This window comes from Phalacrocorax aristotelis, chromosome Z, assembly GCF_949628215.1.
Source record: "Phalacrocorax aristotelis chromosome Z, bGulAri2.1, whole genome shotgun sequence".
NCBI lineage: Eukaryota > Metazoa > Chordata > Aves > Suliformes > Phalacrocoracidae > Phalacrocorax > Phalacrocorax aristotelis.
The window spans coordinates 8,918,472-8,939,608 of NC_134311.1; the positions used below are offsets into that span (position 1 = coordinate 8,918,472).

A 21,137-nucleotide genomic window follows, 5' to 3' on the forward strand; every position below is an offset into this window, starting at 1 on the left:
TACTTTTATACCTCTTCAATGCTCAGAAAGTAAGAGGGAAGAAAGAAAAGGGGAGTGACGCTTTTTCACACTTTTGGTTTTTCCTGGAAGCGCAGGTGGTCTTTCGGAGTGGGAGGAAGCTTGGGAGAAAACGGGAGAGCTTTTTAAAAGCTGCAGAAGTCCTCTTTTAAGCGTCGGTCAGCAGCTACCTTTAAAGCTAACGTCACCTTGATCCCTTTCCTGTTCTTCTCCAAGTTGTTTTTCCAGCCCTTAACAATTCCAGATTTTACTTCTCTCACGGCAGGACAGGCCTACTTTTCTATGGATTCCTGACTATCCCTGCCCTTTCTGTTTCACAGCGTTTGGGTGCCTCTAACTTCTCTTGAGCCTTTGTAACAAAAAGGTTGTTTAAAGAAATAGTCAGGTTTACGAATTTTCTCGTGCCTTCTTGACAGCCTCCACGGGTGTCCTGGTTTTGGCTGGGAGGGAGTTAACTTTCATGGTAGCAGTTCCTGTGGTGCCGTGTTTTGGATTTGTGATGCCAACGGCGTCAACAGCTCACCCGTGCTCTAGCTGTTGCTGAGCAGCGCTTGCGCAGCGTCGCGGCCTTCTCTGTGCCTCGCGCTGCCCAGCCAGTGAGTAGGCTGGGGTGTGCGCAGGACAGTGGGGGTGCAGCTGGGGCAGCCGACCCCAAATGACCAAAGGGACGTTCCGTTCCATACCATGTGATGGCACGCTCAGCGTCGCTACCTGGGAGAGAGAAGTGGGAAGGGGGCACGTTCAGGCAACTGCCTCGCCGAGTAACTGCTGTGCGTGATGGAGCCCTGCTTCCCTGGCGATGGCTGTGTTATCCCAAAAAGCAGGCCCCGCACTGAGAAACTACAAGGCATTTATACAGCTAAATGTATCAATCACTGCTAATATTCGCATGCCTCAGCTAATAACTGGTTAATTTCTTTCTCACTTTTCATTTACCACGCACGCTCAGGGAGTAAGGGACTTACTAGAGCGGGGGCGGTTCCTGGGGTAGGGGCCTGATTTTTAGTATTATAGAGAAGGATAGTTCCCCTACTGGGCTCCTAGTTTTAGTTCTTATCTACATCCCAAGTAGTTGTTCTCCTTGACTACACACTTTATCACCCTGTTCTCAGCATCTTCTAAGGCGGGATGTTTGATTTGATCAGTCTCTCAGCTCTCCTCAAGGATATAGTCGTGAAACAGGTGCTTCCCTACCTCCCAGTTTCTGTTTCTGGCCCTCAACATCTGTTTTGCCAGGTTCACGTAGTTCATTGTTATGCCTTTAGCGGACAGTTCCAAATATTCCATTTTCTTAGGGATATCACTGGGAGGTGAGCCAATCTTATGTTCAGGACACTGTGAAAGGAAGAGAAATAGCGATGGTGATTTGTTATTATAATCCCTAGAAACATGAATCTGCCCTTAAAGTGTTTGCTAATCATGGACAGCGTCAAGGCTTCTAAAAAGGGGGTGTATTTTTCTAGCTTTATGTGGAGTTTTCTTTTGATAAATCTGTAGCACCTAGTTTTCTACATTCATTTAAAACCGACCGCTGAAGGAAAACCCAGTATTAATAATACATAGTTTTCATTTATTTTGGTATCTAGATTAAGTTCTCTTCAGACTCCTTGTAGTGATGCTCTAAAAGGCCTACGAATACCCATTCTTTTTATAGACTAAAGTTTTTATAAATTGTGTTTCTGAATCCAAAGTATTTGCTCTGATTTCTCCTGTTTACTTTTTTTCCTCATTCGGATGATGTTTTCTGCATAGATGAGAGTAATTTTCCTCTTTTGCCAGATACATTGTCTTTCCACAGCCCTACACACTTTCAGCTTCAGATGTTTTCTTCACCAGTTCACAGGGCTTCTTCTCAGCAGGTTAACAGTTTTTCTTTCCAGCCCTTCCTTACTACCCTCTTTGTTCGATTTGGCTTTACTGATGCACCATGTCATAGCAGAAGCAGTAACCATGTTGTATAGCCATTGTGGGTTTTATTTATTTTTATTGCCTTGGAACTTGTGTTTCTCAGCTTCTGTTTTCTGAATTTTCAGCTTTCGTGAGCCTAGGAAGAAAGGAAGGAAGGAAATAAGGGGAAAGGAGGAGGGGAAAGGGGAAAGGAGGAGGGGAGGGAAGGGGAAAGGAGCAGGGAGATGGCAGGGGAGAGGGGAGAGAGGGGTAGAGAGGAGGGGTGGAAAGATGGAAGAAAAGGGAATGGAAAATGGAATTAATACAAAGTACAGAATCAGCAACTTTGAGCAGTTCCAGCTGTTGCCTTCCTGATAGCATTATTTTTTCTCAGACTTGGTGCTGTGTCACAGGATGTCCAAAGAGAGGCTCTTGAATGGGCATTTAATGAGCTCCCAGAAGTGGAGCTTACATTACTGACCCTGCACTGTTACACTATCTCAGCTGTGAAGTTAAATTTCGTAGCTTAACCCATCCTGCAGTAAACAATGCTGGCCACATGGAGGTGCGTGGGCAAAGCCATAGATGAAGAAGATCCTTTAAAAGCTAAAGATACTAGTGAAATCACAAGGTTTGAGATTTCCTTCCTGGCTCCTGTCCCTGCCCCACCGCAGCTGTAGGCCAGTGGGACAACTTCTAGATGACGTCTTGCTCTCCTCTAATGAAGCTGGCTGTCAGCCAGGCTAAGCTGGGCTGCCATGTGCCAGGTGAACTGTCTCAAGTCCTCAGTAGTGACCTGCAGAGCACAGAGACATACCTGTTTAGCACCGTCACTTTCTGGATCCCGCAACAAATGAGACTCTCTGGCCAGGTGTTGAGGTCTCAGAATTTATGAGCACGGTGGGCTAACCAAATTCCAGCTGGAGCTGTGGGGTGCGTGGAGGGAGATGCCGCCTAGCTGTAGTGGCAGCCGCGGTTCAGAGCAGCCTGTGGCCATCTAAACCTCTTGTTTTACTTGTTCATTTCACAGGTAACTTCTAAATTATGTTACTGGGAGTCACTGTTTAATACTGATTATAAGTGAAAACATTTTGTAATTCAAGGGATGTTTGAAAAATGTCTACTGAGATGGAACTGTAAACTCAAGGGTCACTGTTCATATTGAGCAAAAAGAGACCTGATGCTGCCGGCATAGGTTCGTCGTCCAAGATGGATTCTGAGTGTTGCTTAGTACAATTTTTTAGTAAACCTGCAAACCCCTTCTCCTCCTAGTAAATTACTTCTTGCCTCATGGGCTGCTTCTGCTGTCAGTGGCAAAGTTAGCACGTATAAAGTTCCCTTCACTACATCACCGAGCTAGTACGCATGGAATGAATAATGCCACACGTAAGCATCTGTTTAATGGGCTGCTGTCCCCTTCTTCCGTTAGTAAACCAGTTTTTTTGAGAAAAAAGGCAAGCAGGCTTCAGAGCATACAGCAGTTTCTGAAAGCTGAAAGAGTCCATTGTCATCAGTATTTGGAACACAAGCAAGCTTGAAAGGTGTCGTGCAGAGGAAGTTCTAAAATGTAATGATTTCAAGGGTGAAGAAATGGCCTTACCAAAACATTGTTTGCAATGCCTGGTTCAGAACTGTTGTCAGAGTGTTCAGAAGGAAATGCTTTATTATGCTCGAATATGGGCTCAATGGGCTGGTGACATCTGAGTTTTGCCAGTAAAACACCTCTTAGAAAAACACCCTATCAAAAGTTCTCAGTGAGCCTGACTTGGTAATGGAGTGGGAAGTGGCATTCCTCCAGGACTTGCTTGGCTTCCATTAGGCAGCTGTGAGTCATCCTGTTCCAAGTACACCACAACAGTGGGTCCAGAATATTTGTGCCACGGAGATTCCTGACATGAGAAAACGTTAGCTTGTTTATGGAGAAAATCAATGCAGGTGTCATATGGCTGGGAACGTCTCAAAGGCACGTGGGGTATTACATAACCGTGGTCATAAAGATGACCACAGCATTGCATTACAGCTGCTCTGTTTTTGTTGCTGTTGTCAAACTTGAACCTTTGGATTTTAGTCAAAATGGTTTCGCAGGCAAAGACGTATCTGGGGTGTGTACAGACATATACCGGTGTGCATTACTTACTTCCTGCTTCCGTATCTGACAGTAATAAAAGTTTAGAGCTCCCCATTACGAGATACAGATTTAGAAAAGCAGGTTGTATTTGCAAACTCCGTTTCATAGCGGTGGGCTTAGCCAGTGTTAAGAGCAGTTTCCATAGCATCAAAAAACTACAGAGCAGGAAACTGAAGGATGAAAATGGTTAAGGCAGAATTGTTGATACCTCTTACTGAAGTACATAGCTGTTGTGGAGAATTCCTCCTCCCACACCAGGCTTTGTAAAGAGGGTGTACTCCCTTAAACTCCAGAATTTATTAAAAAGGCACTGAAACTTCCCCTCATAGGTTACATGCAGGACGCGCTACATATTGTTCTAAGCCAAGGCTTTGCTTAAAAAGGAATATGTAGTGATTCGGTGTATCCTCACATGGCAAGACTGTGCCAGAATGAGCATTGCTTGCCAAAATACAAAGCATACAAGCTGAATGCTGAGTGAAAATCGTAGATAAAAAAGGACTTCTCTGTTGGAGGTGAGGTGAATGGGAAGCTTACTGTAGTTTATAGTTTGTCCGAGTGGTTAAGGTAAAGCTATGCCGTTCTGCCACCACTCTGCCGGTGAGGAACAGCCAGTGGTCTGCCTCTGGGTCACACGTTGGCTGGGGGCTTGGGACTGCTCAGCTGCATGGGAGGCAGAGAAACAGGCACGACCCGAGCCTCCAAAGAGTTTCCAGTGAAAATGGGACAATCCAGTGAGGTTAGTTCCTGGGCAATGAGAGAGCTTTGGTACAAATACTTATTTCTACAAGCATGAAAAAGTCAAGTGTAAAGTTATTGCTTGATTGAGGGAGGCGGGCATACTGAAAGCGTTCTGTTGTGTTTGTAACAGCTTCACTGATTGCACCTTGTCATTCCCAACAGGGCCATATCCTAAGCTCTGAAAAACCACCGGCCACCGTCAAAGTTCTGGTCCTCAGTATGTCAAGACAATGAGAAATGATGGTGAAGGAGAATATTGCCACGATTCTACTTTTTTAAGAGATGGTATTACATGGAAAATAAAAAGAAAGCTGAGGTAAAGGCTAAAACAGAAGAGACTTCAGAAGATTTACTGCAGACTTAAATGTCCCGAAGAAAGGATGTGCGAGTAAAAATATATACAACAAAACATGCAGGCCCAGGCAGGCTTGGCCCCAGCACGGGCAGGGCAGCCGCGCCGGGCAGGGCCCCAGAGGATGACATCCCCCTGCGTAGCTCACCTCGGCCCCCCTTGCCTGCCCGCAGACAAACTCTGGCAAGGCGGGAAGGAACGCGCATTCATGCTGCGGGGGCTTCGCACACTCTTGCACAAGAGGGCTGGGGAGGGCCCGCTAAGTCCCGCTAAGGAGGGCCACAGCGGGAACAAACCCGGAGCTTTGGGTCACGAGACGATGCTCAGCCCCTCCTATCCCCTAGGGCCACTGGGGCGGACCTCTTTCACCACACCAGCACCCACAGAGGAGGACCGCAACAGCACATGGCGCGTGGGCTGCTGCAAAGGCACGACGCGCCTTGCCAATGCATCCTCTCAGGCACGCTCCCCGTCCTGCAAGACTTCGCTAGCCGTGACTGTCGCCTTCCCAAACGCTCCCCTCAACCCCCGGGGGCCCCACTATCCCCTGGGGGCCCTGAGCACAGCTCCGGGAGCAAGGGATACGCTAACAGCAGCGCCTGGAGAAAGGCCTGCAGGCAGAGGGCAAGACGAGGCCGTCCCCCCCAGCAAGGAGCAAAGGTGCCATCAGCGCAAGCCCCAACACCACAACATCAAGGAGGCCCCAGAAGGCTACAGCTCCCCCCAGACAGGCCAGCAAGGAGCCATCCAGAAAAGCAGGCCGCAGGGGCGTGCAGGCGCCACCGCACTGGGCAGCCTCACAGAGCAGCCGGTCCCGGCATTGCCCCGGGAGAGATGCACGCTCTGCAAGGGAAGAGCACCGGCAGCAGGCAACAAGACGGGAATCTCACCCCCTCGGGTGCCGCGGGAGCTGGACTCTACTGTCAAAAATAAACTCCAAATTCCAAGCACTCTGCTCGGTGCCACCTGCAAACTCGCACTCAATGCCACTCGCTGTGTCCTTAAGGAAGATATTCCCTGTGATACAACACTGGGAGAGTGGCTGATGCACCCAAGCCTTCAGCCGGGGCCTCGGACTTGCACAGCCGGGCAGCTCTTGCTGCCTCTTCTGCCCCAACGCTTCTCTGGATATCTTCCAAACCTGCCTGCACGCAGTCCTGTGCCCCCTGCTCTAGGTGTGCCTGCTCAAGCAGGGGGGTTGGACGAGATGATCTCCAGAGGTCCCTTCCAACCCCTACCAGTCTGTGATCCTGTGATACTCCACAGTCTTGGTCCCAGGATGGACCCTTGAGGGACACCCCACCACTCCTTACTGATGCCCATGTGGGCCTTAAGCCGTTGACTGTAATTCTTTGGAGGCGGCCGTTCCACCAGTTCCTTATCCATCTACTAGTCCATCCCATCCCATCCATTCCAATCCCATCCATTCCAATCCAGTGCAGAGGTGAGCATTTTGAGGGGGACCGTGGCAATGGCCTTGCAGAAGTCCAGCTAGGCGACCTCAGTTGCTCTTTGCTTGTCCACTCCTGTGGTCACGTGGCCTGTCACGGCTGGTTGGCAGGGCCAGGCCCCTTTGTCCGCAAACCCTCCTGTGCCCTCGGCCGCAGAGGAACACTGCGCAGCATGGTCGCTCCGGCTCGACACAGGCAGCAGTGGCCTTTATTTGGCACGTTCCCCTTTGCAAAGGCGCTCCTCGCCCCCGCCACCCGTTGCTGACAGCTCTCCTGCTGAAAAGGCTGCTGTGACGGCTAAGGCTCCTGCCAGTGGACTTTGCGGGCTGCTCGCAGCTTCTTGCCGTGGCTGCCAGGCCCTGGGCCTCCCAACGGCACCCCAACAGCCTTGTCTTCCCCCGCCTGCTAAAGGACACAGAAGAAAGCGCCTCAGTCCCGTGGTCGGGCGGAAGGGCTCGCAAAGCCTGGCTCAGGCCAGTAGTTCTTGGACGTGCCGCCCAGGCCAGCCCCCGCCGCTCTGTGTGGCGGCTCCTGGGCCCTCGGGGCCCAAACGATCTGCAGCGAGAAGAGTGCAGATCAGCCGGGGGTGAAGCCGGGCAGGGCCGAGTGCCGGCACGGAGCGAGCATCGCAGCTGAGGGGCCAGGTGCCCGGGAGGCGCTGCGTGGGAAGGGCAAGCACAGGCCGCCGCTTTTGGGAAGGCGGAGCCCAGCAGCTGAGCCAGCTTATCGTCCTCAGCCCCCCGGGAACGCAGGTCCCCTGTTGCAACGCTGTCCGGAGCGCCCAGCGGGCGCGCAGCCACCTGCATAAATAGGAACGGACGGGGCGCCTGGTTCGAGGCTGGACCCCGGAGCCGGCTCCTAGCCCACAAGGACCATCAGGGAAAGAGCCTCCTTCCCCAGCACTGCCGTCAGTGGACGGACGGGCAGGGCAGGACGAGGGCACCCTGCGCACAGGGTTCTCCTGTGCTTTGGCTGGGATGCTGCCTGTCTCTGCCAGCACCCCGTGCCTGCACGTGCACACGCGGACGCACACGGGGCCCCCCTTGCCTTTTGTACCCACAAAAGCGTCGGAGATTGGCCTGGGTCTGGCCATAGCTTGGCCCCCACAGGTGGCCCGGTCACTCCTGCAGCACGAGGAGCTGGAGGACGCCAAGCTGCGTGGCCTAGGGAAGCCTGCACACGTGTCTCCAGGGCTCGGGGACGCCTAAAGCTTTCCCTGGCCTCTGCGGGAGCCGCCACACACTTACTCTTGCCGTGCTCTCCCCGGGAGGGGCAGCCCTGCCCGCCCCCCTGATGCCCTCTGCCTTGCAGGGCTTTGGCCTCTCCCTGACCAGCCTCTCGGCGTAGGCCCTCCTCAGGAGGTGGGCAGGGCAACGGGGATCCTCAAAGAGATGGCAACAGGGGCTCTGCAAAGGCAGAAGAGACTCTCCTGAGGCACTGCCACCGGGAGCTGGGGCTGCTCCCAAGGCTTCAGCCGAGGCGTGTCACTTGCACAGCCTTGGCTTAGCCTTCCAGGCAGCGGTGCGGACCCCTCGCAGGGAGGTGCAGGCACTCAACAGACTGCCCGTGCCACAGCCAGCTGCGCGCTTTGGCCTGGGGCCCTCGGGACAGCTCCTCCCACGGGGCAACGTGCAGGGCAGCGGGCAGACAGAAGGCCCCTACCTGGCCAGTTGCCACAGCTCCGCTGCCGTGGCCCTGCCGCCAGAGCCTCCCTGCTCCCCTCCCAGGCAGCGGGGAGGGCAAGTGCCCTTTTCCTGGGGGCTCTGAAGTGCACACCGTACCTGGCCTCGCTCCATGTTCCGCTCCGCTCTGTCAAGAGGGTATTGGCGCCGCACCTCCGCTTCCACCTCTCGGCGCTTGGATGCCATCAGCAGCCGGAGCCGTTTCTCTTCCCTCTCAGCGTGGAGGGACCTCGTTCCCTGGCGGCCACGCACACACGACACGTGCAGCGTTAGTGTTCTTGGGCTGGGCACGAGGGCAGGGGGGCTGGGCAGCTCTTGCTGCCTCTTCTGCCCCAGCCCAGAGCCCGAAACGTGACACAGGGCTGGCAAATCCCTAGGACGTACCGTTCTGGAGGGCTGCGGAACACAGGGGGGGAGCTGCAACCGCGGCTGAGCTGGAGGTCTGGGCTGCTTCGGCTCCTCCTGTGGCTTCTGCCGGATCACTGGCAGGGACCTAAAGAGGCATGGCAGGCTGAGGCCGTGGGAGCCCACTCTGAGCCAGTTGCTCCAGGCCAGGCTCGCAGCCTGCTCCCCCCTGGCTCCGGCACCATGAGGTGGTTCGGCAAGAGGACCCCGTGCCCAGACGGACGTCGCCTCCGGGGCCTTTCGGCATCGGCGCAGGCAACCCCACTCCGGCCCAGGGAAACATCTCACTTGCCCGCCACCAGGGCCATGGGGTGCCCCTGCGGCCCCAGCCACACCGCTCCTCCAGGAGGCTCACCTGGCTTGGTCAGCTTTGGCGGCTTTAGCCTGCTCGCCAGCCTTCGCCAGCTGCCTGGCTAGAGAAACCCTGCGGCAAGCCAGGAACACAGGATCCAGCACGCTCACTGCAAGCGGGAGGCAAGAGAAGAGCACAAGAGCGAGCGTCTCTGGGACCCTGCGGGCCAGACAGGAGCACCCACAGCCCCCTGCCAGCACTCAGCTGGGACACTACCTCTGCGGGCACCCCCGCCCCAAGGCGCCGGCTCTCTCTGGGGCTTCAGAGAAACTGCAGGCGTCCATGCTCGGTGTGGGGTCTCAACTGCAAGCCTGGGAACAAGAAGGCACCGGGTGGGCAAGAGGGCACCACGCTCCCTTGGGAGCTGACGCCAAGAAGCTGCTGGCTGGCATCGTGGGGAGCCACTGCCAAGCCCTTGGGGGATGCAACTCTCTGTGCAACCTCAGGGGCCCCACGGTCTCCAGCGGCCTCTGCCGGGCTTCCCTCGCCTTCCTGCCGGCAAGCTGATGATCCCAGCACAAGCCCGCCTTGCTGCCCGCGCAGACCCTCCCGCCCCTCTCACTCTCTCGGGGCACATCGAGAGCGGACTGGCCGCTTCGTCTGTGCTCTCCGAGCCAAGCATGAGCTGGCGGCGGGCGGACCGGGCAGCTCTGCTGGGAAAGAGCTGGTCTTGCCTACGTGTGGCAGGAGAGGAGCCTCGGCAAGACGGCGGTGCCCCGGCAGCACGAACCGAGCAGCTGCTCCCTTGACCTGCCAGGGGCTGCAGAAGCCATCCCGCTCACCTTGGCAGCGTGATGACCCCGTCTCGGCTGAGCCGCGTAAAATCTGTTTTTGCCCGGGAAGGCCACGATACCCCTCATCTTGGAGTCCTGCAAGGGGACAGGACAGGGACAGCTCAGCAGGCGCCCAGGACGCGTGCCAGTTGCTCACCAAGGTGGCAAACGGGCTCGCTGCTCAAAGACACAAAGGCTGCCTCTCCGAAAGCCGTGCGCCGCCTTCTCCCTCGATGCCATTAACCCCTCCCTCAAAGGGGCCGAGGCGCTACCGAGGCTTGGCCTAGCTCCTCGAGAGCGCGCCTAGGCCAGGCGGCGAGGCAGGTCACGGCAGCCAAGAGAAAGCAGCTGGAGAGAGCTGTGACAGCATTGCCAAAGAGACACGAGGAGGAGCCCTGGCAAAACAACGAGCTCACCTCCAGAAGAGCTGCCAGCATGTTCCCAGTGGCGTCCAGCTCCAGCAGGCAGTCATCGAAGAAGGTCATGCCAACGGCTTTTCTTCGCACAGCGACGATGCCAATGCTCTTAAAGCAGAATTCCACCTCCTTGTTGTCTCGCAGGGCCCCAGTGAAGAAAAGCAGGGTCTCGTGGATGCACTGTTCCACGATTTCTTGGCGGAGTGGATGTCCGCAGCGATCTGCTCAAAGTCCAGCGGGACGGAGAGCGTCTCGTCTAGGAAGCAAGCGCAAAGCAACCAAGACACGCCCGCCGCAGTTCAGCCAGCTCCCAGACCAGGTGCCATCAGCGCCCGGCCCTCGGGCAACGCTCTGCCGGACAGCGCTTCCCCCTTGGCCAGATGTCCAGAACAGAACTGATGGACAGGAGAAGGGAAAGACAAGCTTTGCCTCCTCCTGCGACCAACCAGCTGGAGTATAGGGCAAACTGGGGCTGGCTCCCCAGGGCGGGGCAGGGTGCTGGGCCACTGAAAGTGTGCGCATGGCTCAGTGATCTACAGGTTGGACGAGCCTTGGGTTGGCCATGTCACAGAAGTGTTGGCACCAAGCCAAACTCAAGGGCTGTCCAGGGGAAGCATCCCTCCTCTTACCTGGAATTTTGGTCTTGGCACACCTGAGCTTGTAAAATTTCTTCAGAAACCTGCACGGCCGGAACACGGGTCTCTCAACAGGCAAAACCTTGTCCTCTCCCAACATGGCCTGTGCTGGGACAACTGCAAGTGTCTCATCTCCAATATGCACCGCCTGAAAACAGAAGCAAGAAGAGGGAGCGTTGGCGGTGCTGCGCACACAGGGGTGGGAAGGTTGCTGCACGGCTCACATCAGCCCAGACTGTGCAGATTTCTGGAAAGCAAAGGAAAGGCACCCCATGATCCGCGTCAGCAACGCCCAACCGTCCAGCACGGGCAGGGCAACCCCACTGGGCACCTGCGGCTGCTGCCCTGACACCTTTGCCTGCGTGTCTCAACTCAGCCACCCTCAGCTGACCCTGCGGAAGACGTGTAATCACTGTCTAAATTACTCTTCAAGTCATCATTCCAGTCTGTCAAGTCACTGTGTAATTACCACTCAACTATTACTTAATCACTGTTTGCTTTCTTCTTAATTTTAATTCAATCTCCAATTAGTTATCATTTAATCATTGTTTAATCCTTAATGGTACACTTTTAGTTAACCCTGCAATGGTGACACCTCTGAATAATTCCTCTGTGACAAAAAGCATCCTAGTCAGCGGGACAGCACATTCAAACACCAACTACTTAGGGAGGCACAGCTTTAACCCTTCCCCAAAGCATCTGGGTGATTGTGCATGCGAGAAGCGGGATAACTGGAAGAAGATCAAAGACCAGTTAAACCTCAGAAGCGGGAAACTGAAAGAGAAGGTAATAACAACATACAAGGCATTGAAAAAGTATTTAGAAGCAACCTGTCAGTGTAAGAAACATAGAGAACAGGAAATTAGGGTGTGGCAAGATGAGGTGGAATGTTACCTCTGTGAACAGAACAACTGCAGAAACAACTCGGGGAAGATAAAGAAAAATGTTTGAAGCTAGAGGATAAATTGGAACTCATACTTCTGGCCCCCAGCCCCCAGATCCTGTGAAAATTGATGAGCTAAGCAGCTCCCCAGTAGATTGGGACAGAGATATCTGCGAGGACCCCGACCAAGAACCTAGCAATGAGTGTGAGTTATATTAATCAGCACTAAAGGTAGCCCCTATTAGCGAAACTGAGGCATCTGCTGGACCTCTAGGGGGTATCCCGAGAAATGCCATACAGACCATGCTATCGGACCCCCTTCAACTGGCCAACCTGCATGAAAAATGTGGGCAGACACCTGGTGAAAACGAGACTGAGTATCCATGGTATGTCTCCTTAACTGGAGGACACCGTGTTGTGTTAGGTCAAGGCAAAGCAGGTGGCTTTTGGGGACCAGCCCCTAACACCAAATCATACTCTCCTATGCACCAAGTAGCGAGTTGTTGGGCAGGTGGCACAGACCCTCGGGACAGAGGGGAGCCCAAGGCTCTAACAGTAAGATCATCAAGAGAACTTTCTATGGCTGTTAAAAAAGCAGCCCGCCTTCAGGCTAGGAACCACAGGGGTACCCACGGTAATTACTCTGTCCCTGCCCCTGTAGACCCCCAAGGCGTGAAATCACTGGTAAGGGGAGCCCCTGCTGCTTTAAAACCCGTACCTCATTGCGAAGAGGGACAAATGAAGAGAAAACATAGAACATAATGCTCAGTAGGGTCAGGACTATCAACCCTGCCTCCATCCCATCTGACCTGGGCAGGCTTGATGTGTGGCATTGTAAATCTTAGTTGAGAAATGGGATGGGACAAATCAACACCAGCAGGGCAATCCCGAGCTTACACAGCCAGCCAGTCAACCACCCCCCAGAGCCCCCAACATTTTCCCATCTCACAAACCCCCCTCATAAATCCATTTCAGGGAAGAAAAATTATTTAGGCTTTGATGCAAGCTGTGCCCATGCTGCCCGACTCAAAAATAACCAGTGTTCCTCAGTATCCTGTCTCTACTGCTGCCCAGATGGGTATGGCGGGGGTCATAACTGACCTAAGAAAAAAAGCCCCATTGTGTCCCAAACATACTCCCCATACAAGTCCCCAGTGTGGCCAGTTAAACAAACAGACAGGAGATGGCACTCTCTTAGCCATCTTAGCTCTCTTAGGACTTCCTCAGAGTTGTAAGCATTCACCCGCATTAGTGCTGGGTGGACGCACCCTAGCTGGGAACTAAAAGGGGTAACGAGCCCGGAGTCACCCCGCCAAGACTTGCGTTGTTTTCTCTTTCCAGCACCGATACCAGGAGTGACAGCAAAGTGCAAAGTGCCTCCCTTGGAGACTGGGCTGACCGTCAGGGGAACATTCATCCTTCTTGCAGGAGCAATTATCACCAGCGTGAACCAGTTCCAATTCACACGTCGACAAGCCTGGCACGTGGGGTGGAGGCCCTCACTTTTTATTTGTGCTAATCAATACAGTAACTGTTGTACGTTCTGCACCATACACGTTTAACATTGTTGGAAGTACAGGAACACTGGGAGAACCAACACAAAACCTGACAATGACAAACTCTGTCACCCACACAACTGTAAAAGCAAATAAGGGTCACCTTATTTCTGCCACACCAGGTGACAGAATCTCTGCTGAATGTAATGTGACAAATTAGTCAATGGGAAACACCTTTGTGGTCATCAGGGAGATAAATCAAACTCCATCAAACAGCAGATTAGACTGTCCCTCACGCCCCAGTCGTATAATTAGCTTCCTCTTTAATGACACAACTATAGAAGCAGTGTGTCTGTGGACAGATAAAGGGAAAGATAGCAAAAATGAACTGTCCTTAAAGGTCACGCTACCACCTACTCCCAAACCTCATCCTATACCAACAACTACCCCTACTACCTCCCAGCCTACTCCCTCTTCTATTACTCCCACAACTAGCCAAGCCACACATTCACACATTTCTGCAATTTGGCCCTATGCTACTCAACCTACAGGACAACAGCAAGTCATATTTAAGCCATCATGGTCCCTGAAAAGGGTACAACTGTCCACGTCTACTGATCTATATAAGAACTCTCTGTGAAAATGTAATTGTTAATAGAAATTTTACACAGAATGTATCCCATCAATCAAATGCACGTCTTTCTAACTTCGCCAACATTACTGGATGTGACTTTAATTATACAGTCCCCGTGACCTCACACGTGCTGCTAAAGGCAAAATGACACACCATATGGAGACCTTTTACCTTCCCCCTTCAGAAGGAACTCGACGCTGCTTCACAGACTGGCGGAACATCAGGACTTACAAGCTTTATTTATTACAAAAGCCACAAAACCAAAGCAAAAACACACTGATGACTGTGCATGTCAGTGAGGAAGAAATACACTACACACTGGTAAAAGCGAAAAAGGATGGGCCACAGCGCTGCTGTGAAACCCTGTTAGGATGGTCTCCACAGCAACAGGGGTATTGAATGCCACTTTATCTCCCCTGATAATGTTGTAACGGGCCTCAGGCAAGAACACACTCAAGGACATGGTCTTCCACAAGGGTGATCGGGGACATCCTGGAGCGGTGCAGACAACCTAGCAGCAGGTGCCAGTGGAAACCGAGGCAAAAGGAACTAAGGACACCTCCATCTAGATAAGGGTCAGAACACCAGCTGAAACCAACACACTGTGACAAGATCACTCCATGGGCCAACTCACAACCATATGTGGAAGAAGGACTCACAGTTCATGGAAAGCACACAAAAAACACCCCTTCAAGAAACCACTAGGGACCACCGGAGACCACCTGATACCTCTTCAGGGGCTCCTCAGGGACTTAAAACACACGGGTAATTTAGATGCAAGTATTATAATTCGTTCCAAGAAATAGAATGAATAACTATTCCAGGGAATCTAATGCATATGTATAGAACTGAGAAATATAAGCTCTATCTCTGACTTTTGCTATGCACGCTAGGAGGAATTATTCCCCACGCATCCGTCACTGTAATAAGGAACGCCTGCTCCTTAATACTGCATTGGTGTTCAGGAGTTTTATTTCCAATTTTCATTATAATAATGTTTGCCCTTGTCATCATTTGCATTATTATTATTGTCTGTTGATAAATTCAGGTTTGGGTTTTAGCCTGATCACTACACCTCATTGTAAAACGCACAGGAGATCTTGCTACTATGTGAAACTATCTGATTGTGCAGGACTGTCTTATAATTAACCCTTTTCATTTCTGTATTTATCACTTAATGCTGCATCAGATAACGTGATGTCAGTACCACCTCACATCTGTGGCACAGAGGCAAGGGGCGACCATAATACCGCTCTGAAGTCAGTTAATTGACTGTAGTCATGGGTGGAGTGGGGTGGTGGGAGCGTGGGACAATTGGAAGGGAAAAAGTCGGTAAGCTCATGGGTTGAGATAAAGACAGTTTGAAAGAAAAAGCAAAAGCTGTGCGCGCAAGCAAAGAAAAATAAGGCATTCCTTCACTAATTCCCACCGGCAGGCAGGTGCCCAGCCATCGCCAGGGAAGCAGGGCTCCATCACGCACAGCGGTTACTCGGCAAGGCAGTTGCCTGAACGTGCCCCCTTCCCACTTCTCTCTCCCAGGTAGCGACGCTGAGCGTGCCATCACATGGTGTGGAACGGAACGTCCCTTTGGTCATTTGGGGTCGGCTGCCCCAGCTGCACCCCCACTGTCCTGCGCACACCCCAGCCTACTCACTGGCTGGGCAGCGCGAGGCACAGAGAAGGCCGCGACGCTGCGCAAGCGCTGCTCAGCAACAGCTAGAGCACGGGTGAGCTGTTGACGCCGTTGGCATCACAAATCCAAAACACGGCACCACAGGAACTGCTACCATGAAAGTTAACTCCCTCCCAGCCAAAACCAGGACACCCGTGGAGGCTGTCAAGAAGGCACGAGAAAATTCGTAAACCTGACTATTTCTTTAAACAACCTTTTTGTTACAAAGGCTCAAGAGAAGTTAGAGGCACCCAAACGCTGTGAAACAGAAAGGGCAGGGATAGTCAGGAATCCATAGAAAAGTAGGCCTGTCCTGCCGTGAGAGAAGTAAAATCTGGAATTGTTAAGGGCTGGAAAAACAACTTGGAGAAGAACAGGAAAGGGATCAAGGTGACGTTAGCTTTAAAGGTAGCTGCTGACCGACGCTTAAAAGAGGACTTCTGCAGCTTTTAAAAAGCTCTCCCATTTTCTCCCAAGCTTCCTCCCACTCCGAAAGACCACCTGCGCTTCCAGGAAAAACCAAAAGTGTGAAAAAGCGTCACTCCCCTTTTCTTTCTTCCCTCTTACTTTCTGAGCATTGAAGAGGTATAAAAGTACCCACAAAGTAAATAATCAGAACGGCCCAAACGCACAGTACAAATTGGCATAACCTACCACCCGGAATTCAGGCAATTTGAAGACTTGCAACCTTTTAAAGCAAAGGGAGAGAAAAGATGAGCTTGAAGGACTTACTGACGTAGAGGGTCTTTTGGGCTTCGCACCTACGGCCGGTGAGATCTCACTGGCAGTGCTGGCACTGCCTGTGCTCAGCACCTTGTCCCAGCCTGTCACGCATGCCACATCAGCCACTGACCCCCACCCTGCTGTGAAACAGCCGTTTGCAATTGCCAAAGGTATTTTTCAACTGTTGAGCAGCGTGCTGTGCCAACGGACTGATGCTGGGTGTGGAATTAAATCCTGAGGCACTGTTTTTGGGCTCAGAAATACCACGGCAACTGCTGGCTTGACCTGAGATGAATGCACAAGGAACGACTGGCCTGCCCAGTCACCTGCTGCCAGTACTAGCACATAGAAGATACTGCCAAGTGAGTGGGTGACACAGAGCACCAACCCACCTTCATACTGGCCAGTCAATTACACACAGGCACAGCCTCTAAGATGGAGGAACACCTCCCAGTTCAAAAAGGTAAGGAGTCTTAAGTCAGGGTGTGCCCCACACCCCACCTCTGCGACCCATTTCTGCCCCTCCCATTTGTCATCGATAGTCACAAAATTCGTCAGGCCTTCTTTCGCACCTCGAAGAAGACCATGAGTTCAGACAAAAGGCAAAGCTGTGGCATGGCCCCTGTTGTGGTTCAGCTGGTAGCTCAGCCCCACACAGACGCTCACTCACTCCCCCACCCACCGGCGAGATGGGGGAGCGAATCAGAAGGGTAAAACTGAGAAAGCTCGTGGGTTGAGATAAGAACAGTTTCATAATTAAAATAAAACAACAATAACAACAACAACAACAATAATGCAACCAAAAGGAAAATAATGAGAGGTGAAACATGGGGGAGGGGAGAATGAACAACCAAACCAACAGGCCCCGACGCAGCCGCACACCGCCCGCCGACCCGACACCGCCAGTCCCCGAGCCGCAACTGCCCCGGTTACTGTGCTGGTCGTGGCGTCACGTGGCATGGAGTGAGCATCCCATTGGCCAGTCGGGGTCAGGTGTCTTGGCCGTGGCCCCGCCCCTCCCGGCTTCCTGCCCCCGTGGTGGCAGAGCGCGGGAAGCTGGAAAGGTCCCCGACTACTACAGGCACTACCATGAAGAGAATTAGCTCTTTCCTGGCCAAAACCAGCACATACAGCTGTTCCTAGGACCCACCCAATTGCTCCACAATTGCCTCCACTTGCGTCGTTAAAATGCGCGTTACAGCTCCACTTTTATGTTTTCCAAGTCCTCACTAACTCAGCTTAAATCACCCGCTTTACTCCTCATTTACCCACCTGCAACTGGTGCAGAATTCACCCACATGTACCTTTCACATCCTGAGAAGTTCAGAGCAAAATAAAACCAAAAATCCACCATGATCACAAAGGCTATACAGACAGAGGAGATGCTAATTTAACCAGGATCTCTGGGTCGCAGCTAACAGCAGCCTTCACAAATGCAGCCGCAGTATCCCTGCCTGTGGCTGGAAACTAAAGCCATTTTCACGTTCTGCCACAAGCCCTGTCCCCTTCAGCCCCGTCTGTCTTAACTGCACACCCCAAGCTCCAGTCCTGAATCCAAGCTCTGCAATGCGAGGAGACTTTGGACACCTACCTGGCTGACAAAAGCACACGGGAAACAGTCACTTTGAGTGAGGAGAATGCAAACTGCATAACAGAGGAGCATATTAACCACTAGAACAACTAGCAAGGTGGAATGTCCTCGGAGAATATCTCATAGCCTCCTCTTTTAAAATACAAAAGCAGACATTTTTCTAGAACTGCTGCAGAGGCTTATCCATAAGAGCTAACCAGGTGTTATAGCTCAAGAAAACTTGTTCTGAGTCAGGCCGCTTCAACAAACATTAGTTAATCTCAGGTTCAGGAGGCCAGGTGGGAACTATTACAGCGAGGCCGACTTAAGAGTTCTTAAGTTTTAGAATGAGGATCCAAAATGCACACTCGCTCACCTGAGAAGATGCGAGCTTTCAAGCTCGGGGAGTTACCTTGTGCAGCATCCAGACGTGCGGGAGGGAAGGGGTCCCCGACAGACTGACCAGCCGACGGGCCGGGCGGGAAGGAGTCCCCGGCAGAGAGGCCGACACACCGACCCACAGGTAAAAGGGGGGAGACGCCCCAGATGGACGGGCGGTAGGGAGGGAGGGAGGGAGGGAAGGGGACCCGTCCCCGACAGACCGACAGACGGGGGGCAGAGTCGCGAGAGACCGACGGACAGACCGACTGACTGCCGAGACAGAGGAAGGGTGGGGGAACAGGTCCCCAAGAGACCGACAGACAGGCGGGAGGCAGGACGGACGGGTGCAGGTCCCCGAGAGACGTTCTGCAGGCGGGGGGGAGGGAGACACGTCCCCGACAGACGCACCGGAGGGAGGCAGGGAGATCATCCCGACTGCGGACCGGAGCTCCGAGCAGAACCAGCTCAGCGCCGTCCGGCACGGCTCCCTTTACAGCCCAGGCTGGCGGAGCTGCGCTCTTCTATGGTCATGGCCGTTTCCCTTTGCCGAGGGCTCCATCTCCCGGCGGCTGTGGACGTCCAAAGACGAGTGCCGTGGCCAAAGGGATTTTACGCGGCTCAGCCGAGACGGGGTCATCACGCTGCCAAGGTGAGCGGGATGGCTTCTGCAGCCCCTGGCAGGTCAAGGGAGCAGCTGCTCGGTTCATGCTGCCGGGGCACCGCCCTCTTGCCGAGGCTCCTCTCCTGCCGCACGTCGGCAAGACCAGCTCTTTCCCAGCAGAGCTGCCCGGTCCGCCCGCCGCCAGCTCATGCTTGGCTCGGAGAGCGCAGACGAAGCGGCCAGTCCGCTCTCGATGTGCCCCGAGAGAGTGAGAGGGGCGGGAGGGTCTGCGCGGGCAGCAAGGCGGGCTTGTGCTGGGATCATCAGCTTGCCGGCAGGAAGGCGAGGGAAGCCCGGCAGAGGGATAACACAGGCAGCTCTCACACTCACGTTCCAGTCAGCCCCTAAAGGCAACTAGTGGAATTTTGAGTTGACACAGGAGCTCACATTTCACAGCATCCGGGTCGGAAAGAGTCAAAAAAACCACAAAACCCCCAAGGAAAGGAAAGCTGCCCACGTCCAAAACAAATTTGGGGGAGACAAACGAAAATTACAAGGGATCTGGAAAACATGACTTATAAAGAGCAATGAAATGAGCTGAAGTTTTCAGCTCATAGAAGAAAAGCTAGAGTTTGGAAAAAGGGGGCAGAATAGCAGTCATGACACAGTTAGAAGGCTATTTCAAAATGGAAGGGAAGCTAGTCTATGTGGGAGATGGGAGAAGACAGTTTAAATTGCAATAAGGGACACTTAAACTAGACCTTAGTAAAGAACAGCCTCCATGGTAAGAAGCCATGAAGTACTGAAATGAAAGGGTCTATGATCTCCACCACAGGAAACACTCAGATCTCACAGCCACCTCTCTGGAATGACTGGGGTACACAGCATCCAGCCCAAGGACACGTGCCCTAGACTGGATGAAATCTGGAAGTCCCTTCCAGTGCTCTGGTCACCAGTCAGAATGAGATCAGTGTGTCCCCATCCAGGATTACCTACTGGGGATGTACAGCAGCTATCTTCTCCCAGGTAAAGACTTCACAGGAGTTTTGCACTGGCCAGTGTTGCCATTCTCTCTTCTTCACCAGCCATGAAGAAGCCTCCATCAGTGCCGTTCAAGTGTGAGATTCATATTTCACTTTTCAAAATGTGTCATATGGAGCAGCACTTAAGGCACAAAAACATCTGCTACTGCGTTAGAGCCAGAATCTACCTATACTCTAAGGGGAAATATTAACCTGTGTATTCAGAAGAAAAATACTTACCAGTTGTCTTGTCAATCCCTTGCAATACTCACAGAAAACTACAAAACAAACCCTTCTGTAGTGTTACCTTCAGGCTTTTTAGTCATTCAAGAGTATTGGGCAACAGTTTTTGGAGAAAAGTCCCGTGCCAATTTGAAAAGTGTCTGCGTGCTGTAGTTGCCCTCTAATGACACCTGACTATTAGCAAAATTTAAATTCAGAGCTCAGTTGTCACAGCCATGGGTGTAACACTAGATAATGTTTTCTAAAGATTATAACAAAATGACACTGCTCAAGAAGTGGAACTTCCGTTCTTTCAGAAATGTTGACATTTCAGAAAATTATGTTTTATACATATGAGATTGAAGCAATGGATATAATGCTTAATAGAGTATAATTGATAATGAATATGAAGCACTGGAAAGTAGCACCTAATTAGTAGGTATAGCAAATTGATTAAACAGGTGTCGTGACTTTAGCTGGGATAGAGTTCATTTTCTTCACCGTAGCTGCACCGTGCTGTGTTTTGAACTTAGTATGAGAATAATATTGATAACACACTGACGTTTTACACCCCAGAAAGAACTGAGTCAGACAACGGGACTCATTTCCGAAATCACCTCACAGACAGCGGGGCCAAAGAGCAGGGCATTGAGTGGGTGCATCACAGCCCCTGCCATGCACCAGCCTCTGGGGAAATGACCGATACAGTGGGCTGTTAAAGACTACGCTGAGAGCAATGGGGGGGGTGGGACATTCAAGCACTGGGACACACATTCAGCAAAAGCCACGTGGTTAGTCAACACGAGGGGACCTGCCAATCGAGCTGGCCCTGCCCAGTCAGAACTCTTACGTACTGTGGGAGGGGACAGAGTCCCTGCAGTGCACGTGAAAAATACGCTGGGGAAAACAGTCTGGGTTCTTCCTGCCTCAGACAAAGGCAAACCCGTTCGTGGAGTTCCTTTTGCTTGAGGACCTAGGTGCGCTCGGTGGGCGATGCGGGAGGGTGGAGGTGTCCAGTGTGTGCCTCAAGGGGATTTGATTTTGGGTGAAAACGGCCAATGAACTGAATGGTATGCTGTTAATTGCTATATGA

The 21,137-nt window shown here is 52.4% G+C and overlaps 1 protein-coding gene and 1 long non-coding RNA gene across 2 annotated transcripts in view; both read right to left on the reverse strand.

Annotated features, from left to right (window-relative positions):
* Nucleotides 1–1,867: 1,867 nt before the first annotated feature.
* On the reverse strand, nucleotides 1,868–8,748 carry LOC142050280 (uncharacterized). The gene is made up of 3 exons (XR_012657985.1): nucleotides 8,644–8,748; nucleotides 8,359–8,496; nucleotides 1,868–2,062 (listed from the first exon to the last, which is right to left on the reverse strand). It is a non-coding gene; the product is annotated as an uncharacterized LOC142050280 (long non-coding RNA).
* Nucleotides 8,749–9,015: 267 nt separating this feature from the next.
* LOC142050490 (coiled-coil domain-containing protein 81-like) overlaps nucleotides 9,016–21,137 on the reverse strand; it is a 55,086-nt gene continuing 42,964 nt past the window's right edge. Inside the window, exons 4-5 of the mRNA XM_075079152.1 lie at nucleotides 9,747–9,885; nucleotides 9,016–9,125 (exon numbers count right to left, since the gene is read on the reverse strand). Of these exons, the coding sequence (XP_074935253.1) occupies nucleotides 9,016–9,125; nucleotides 9,747–9,885 (249 nt within the window). The remainder of the gene's footprint in view (nucleotides 9,126–9,746; nucleotides 9,886–21,137) is intronic.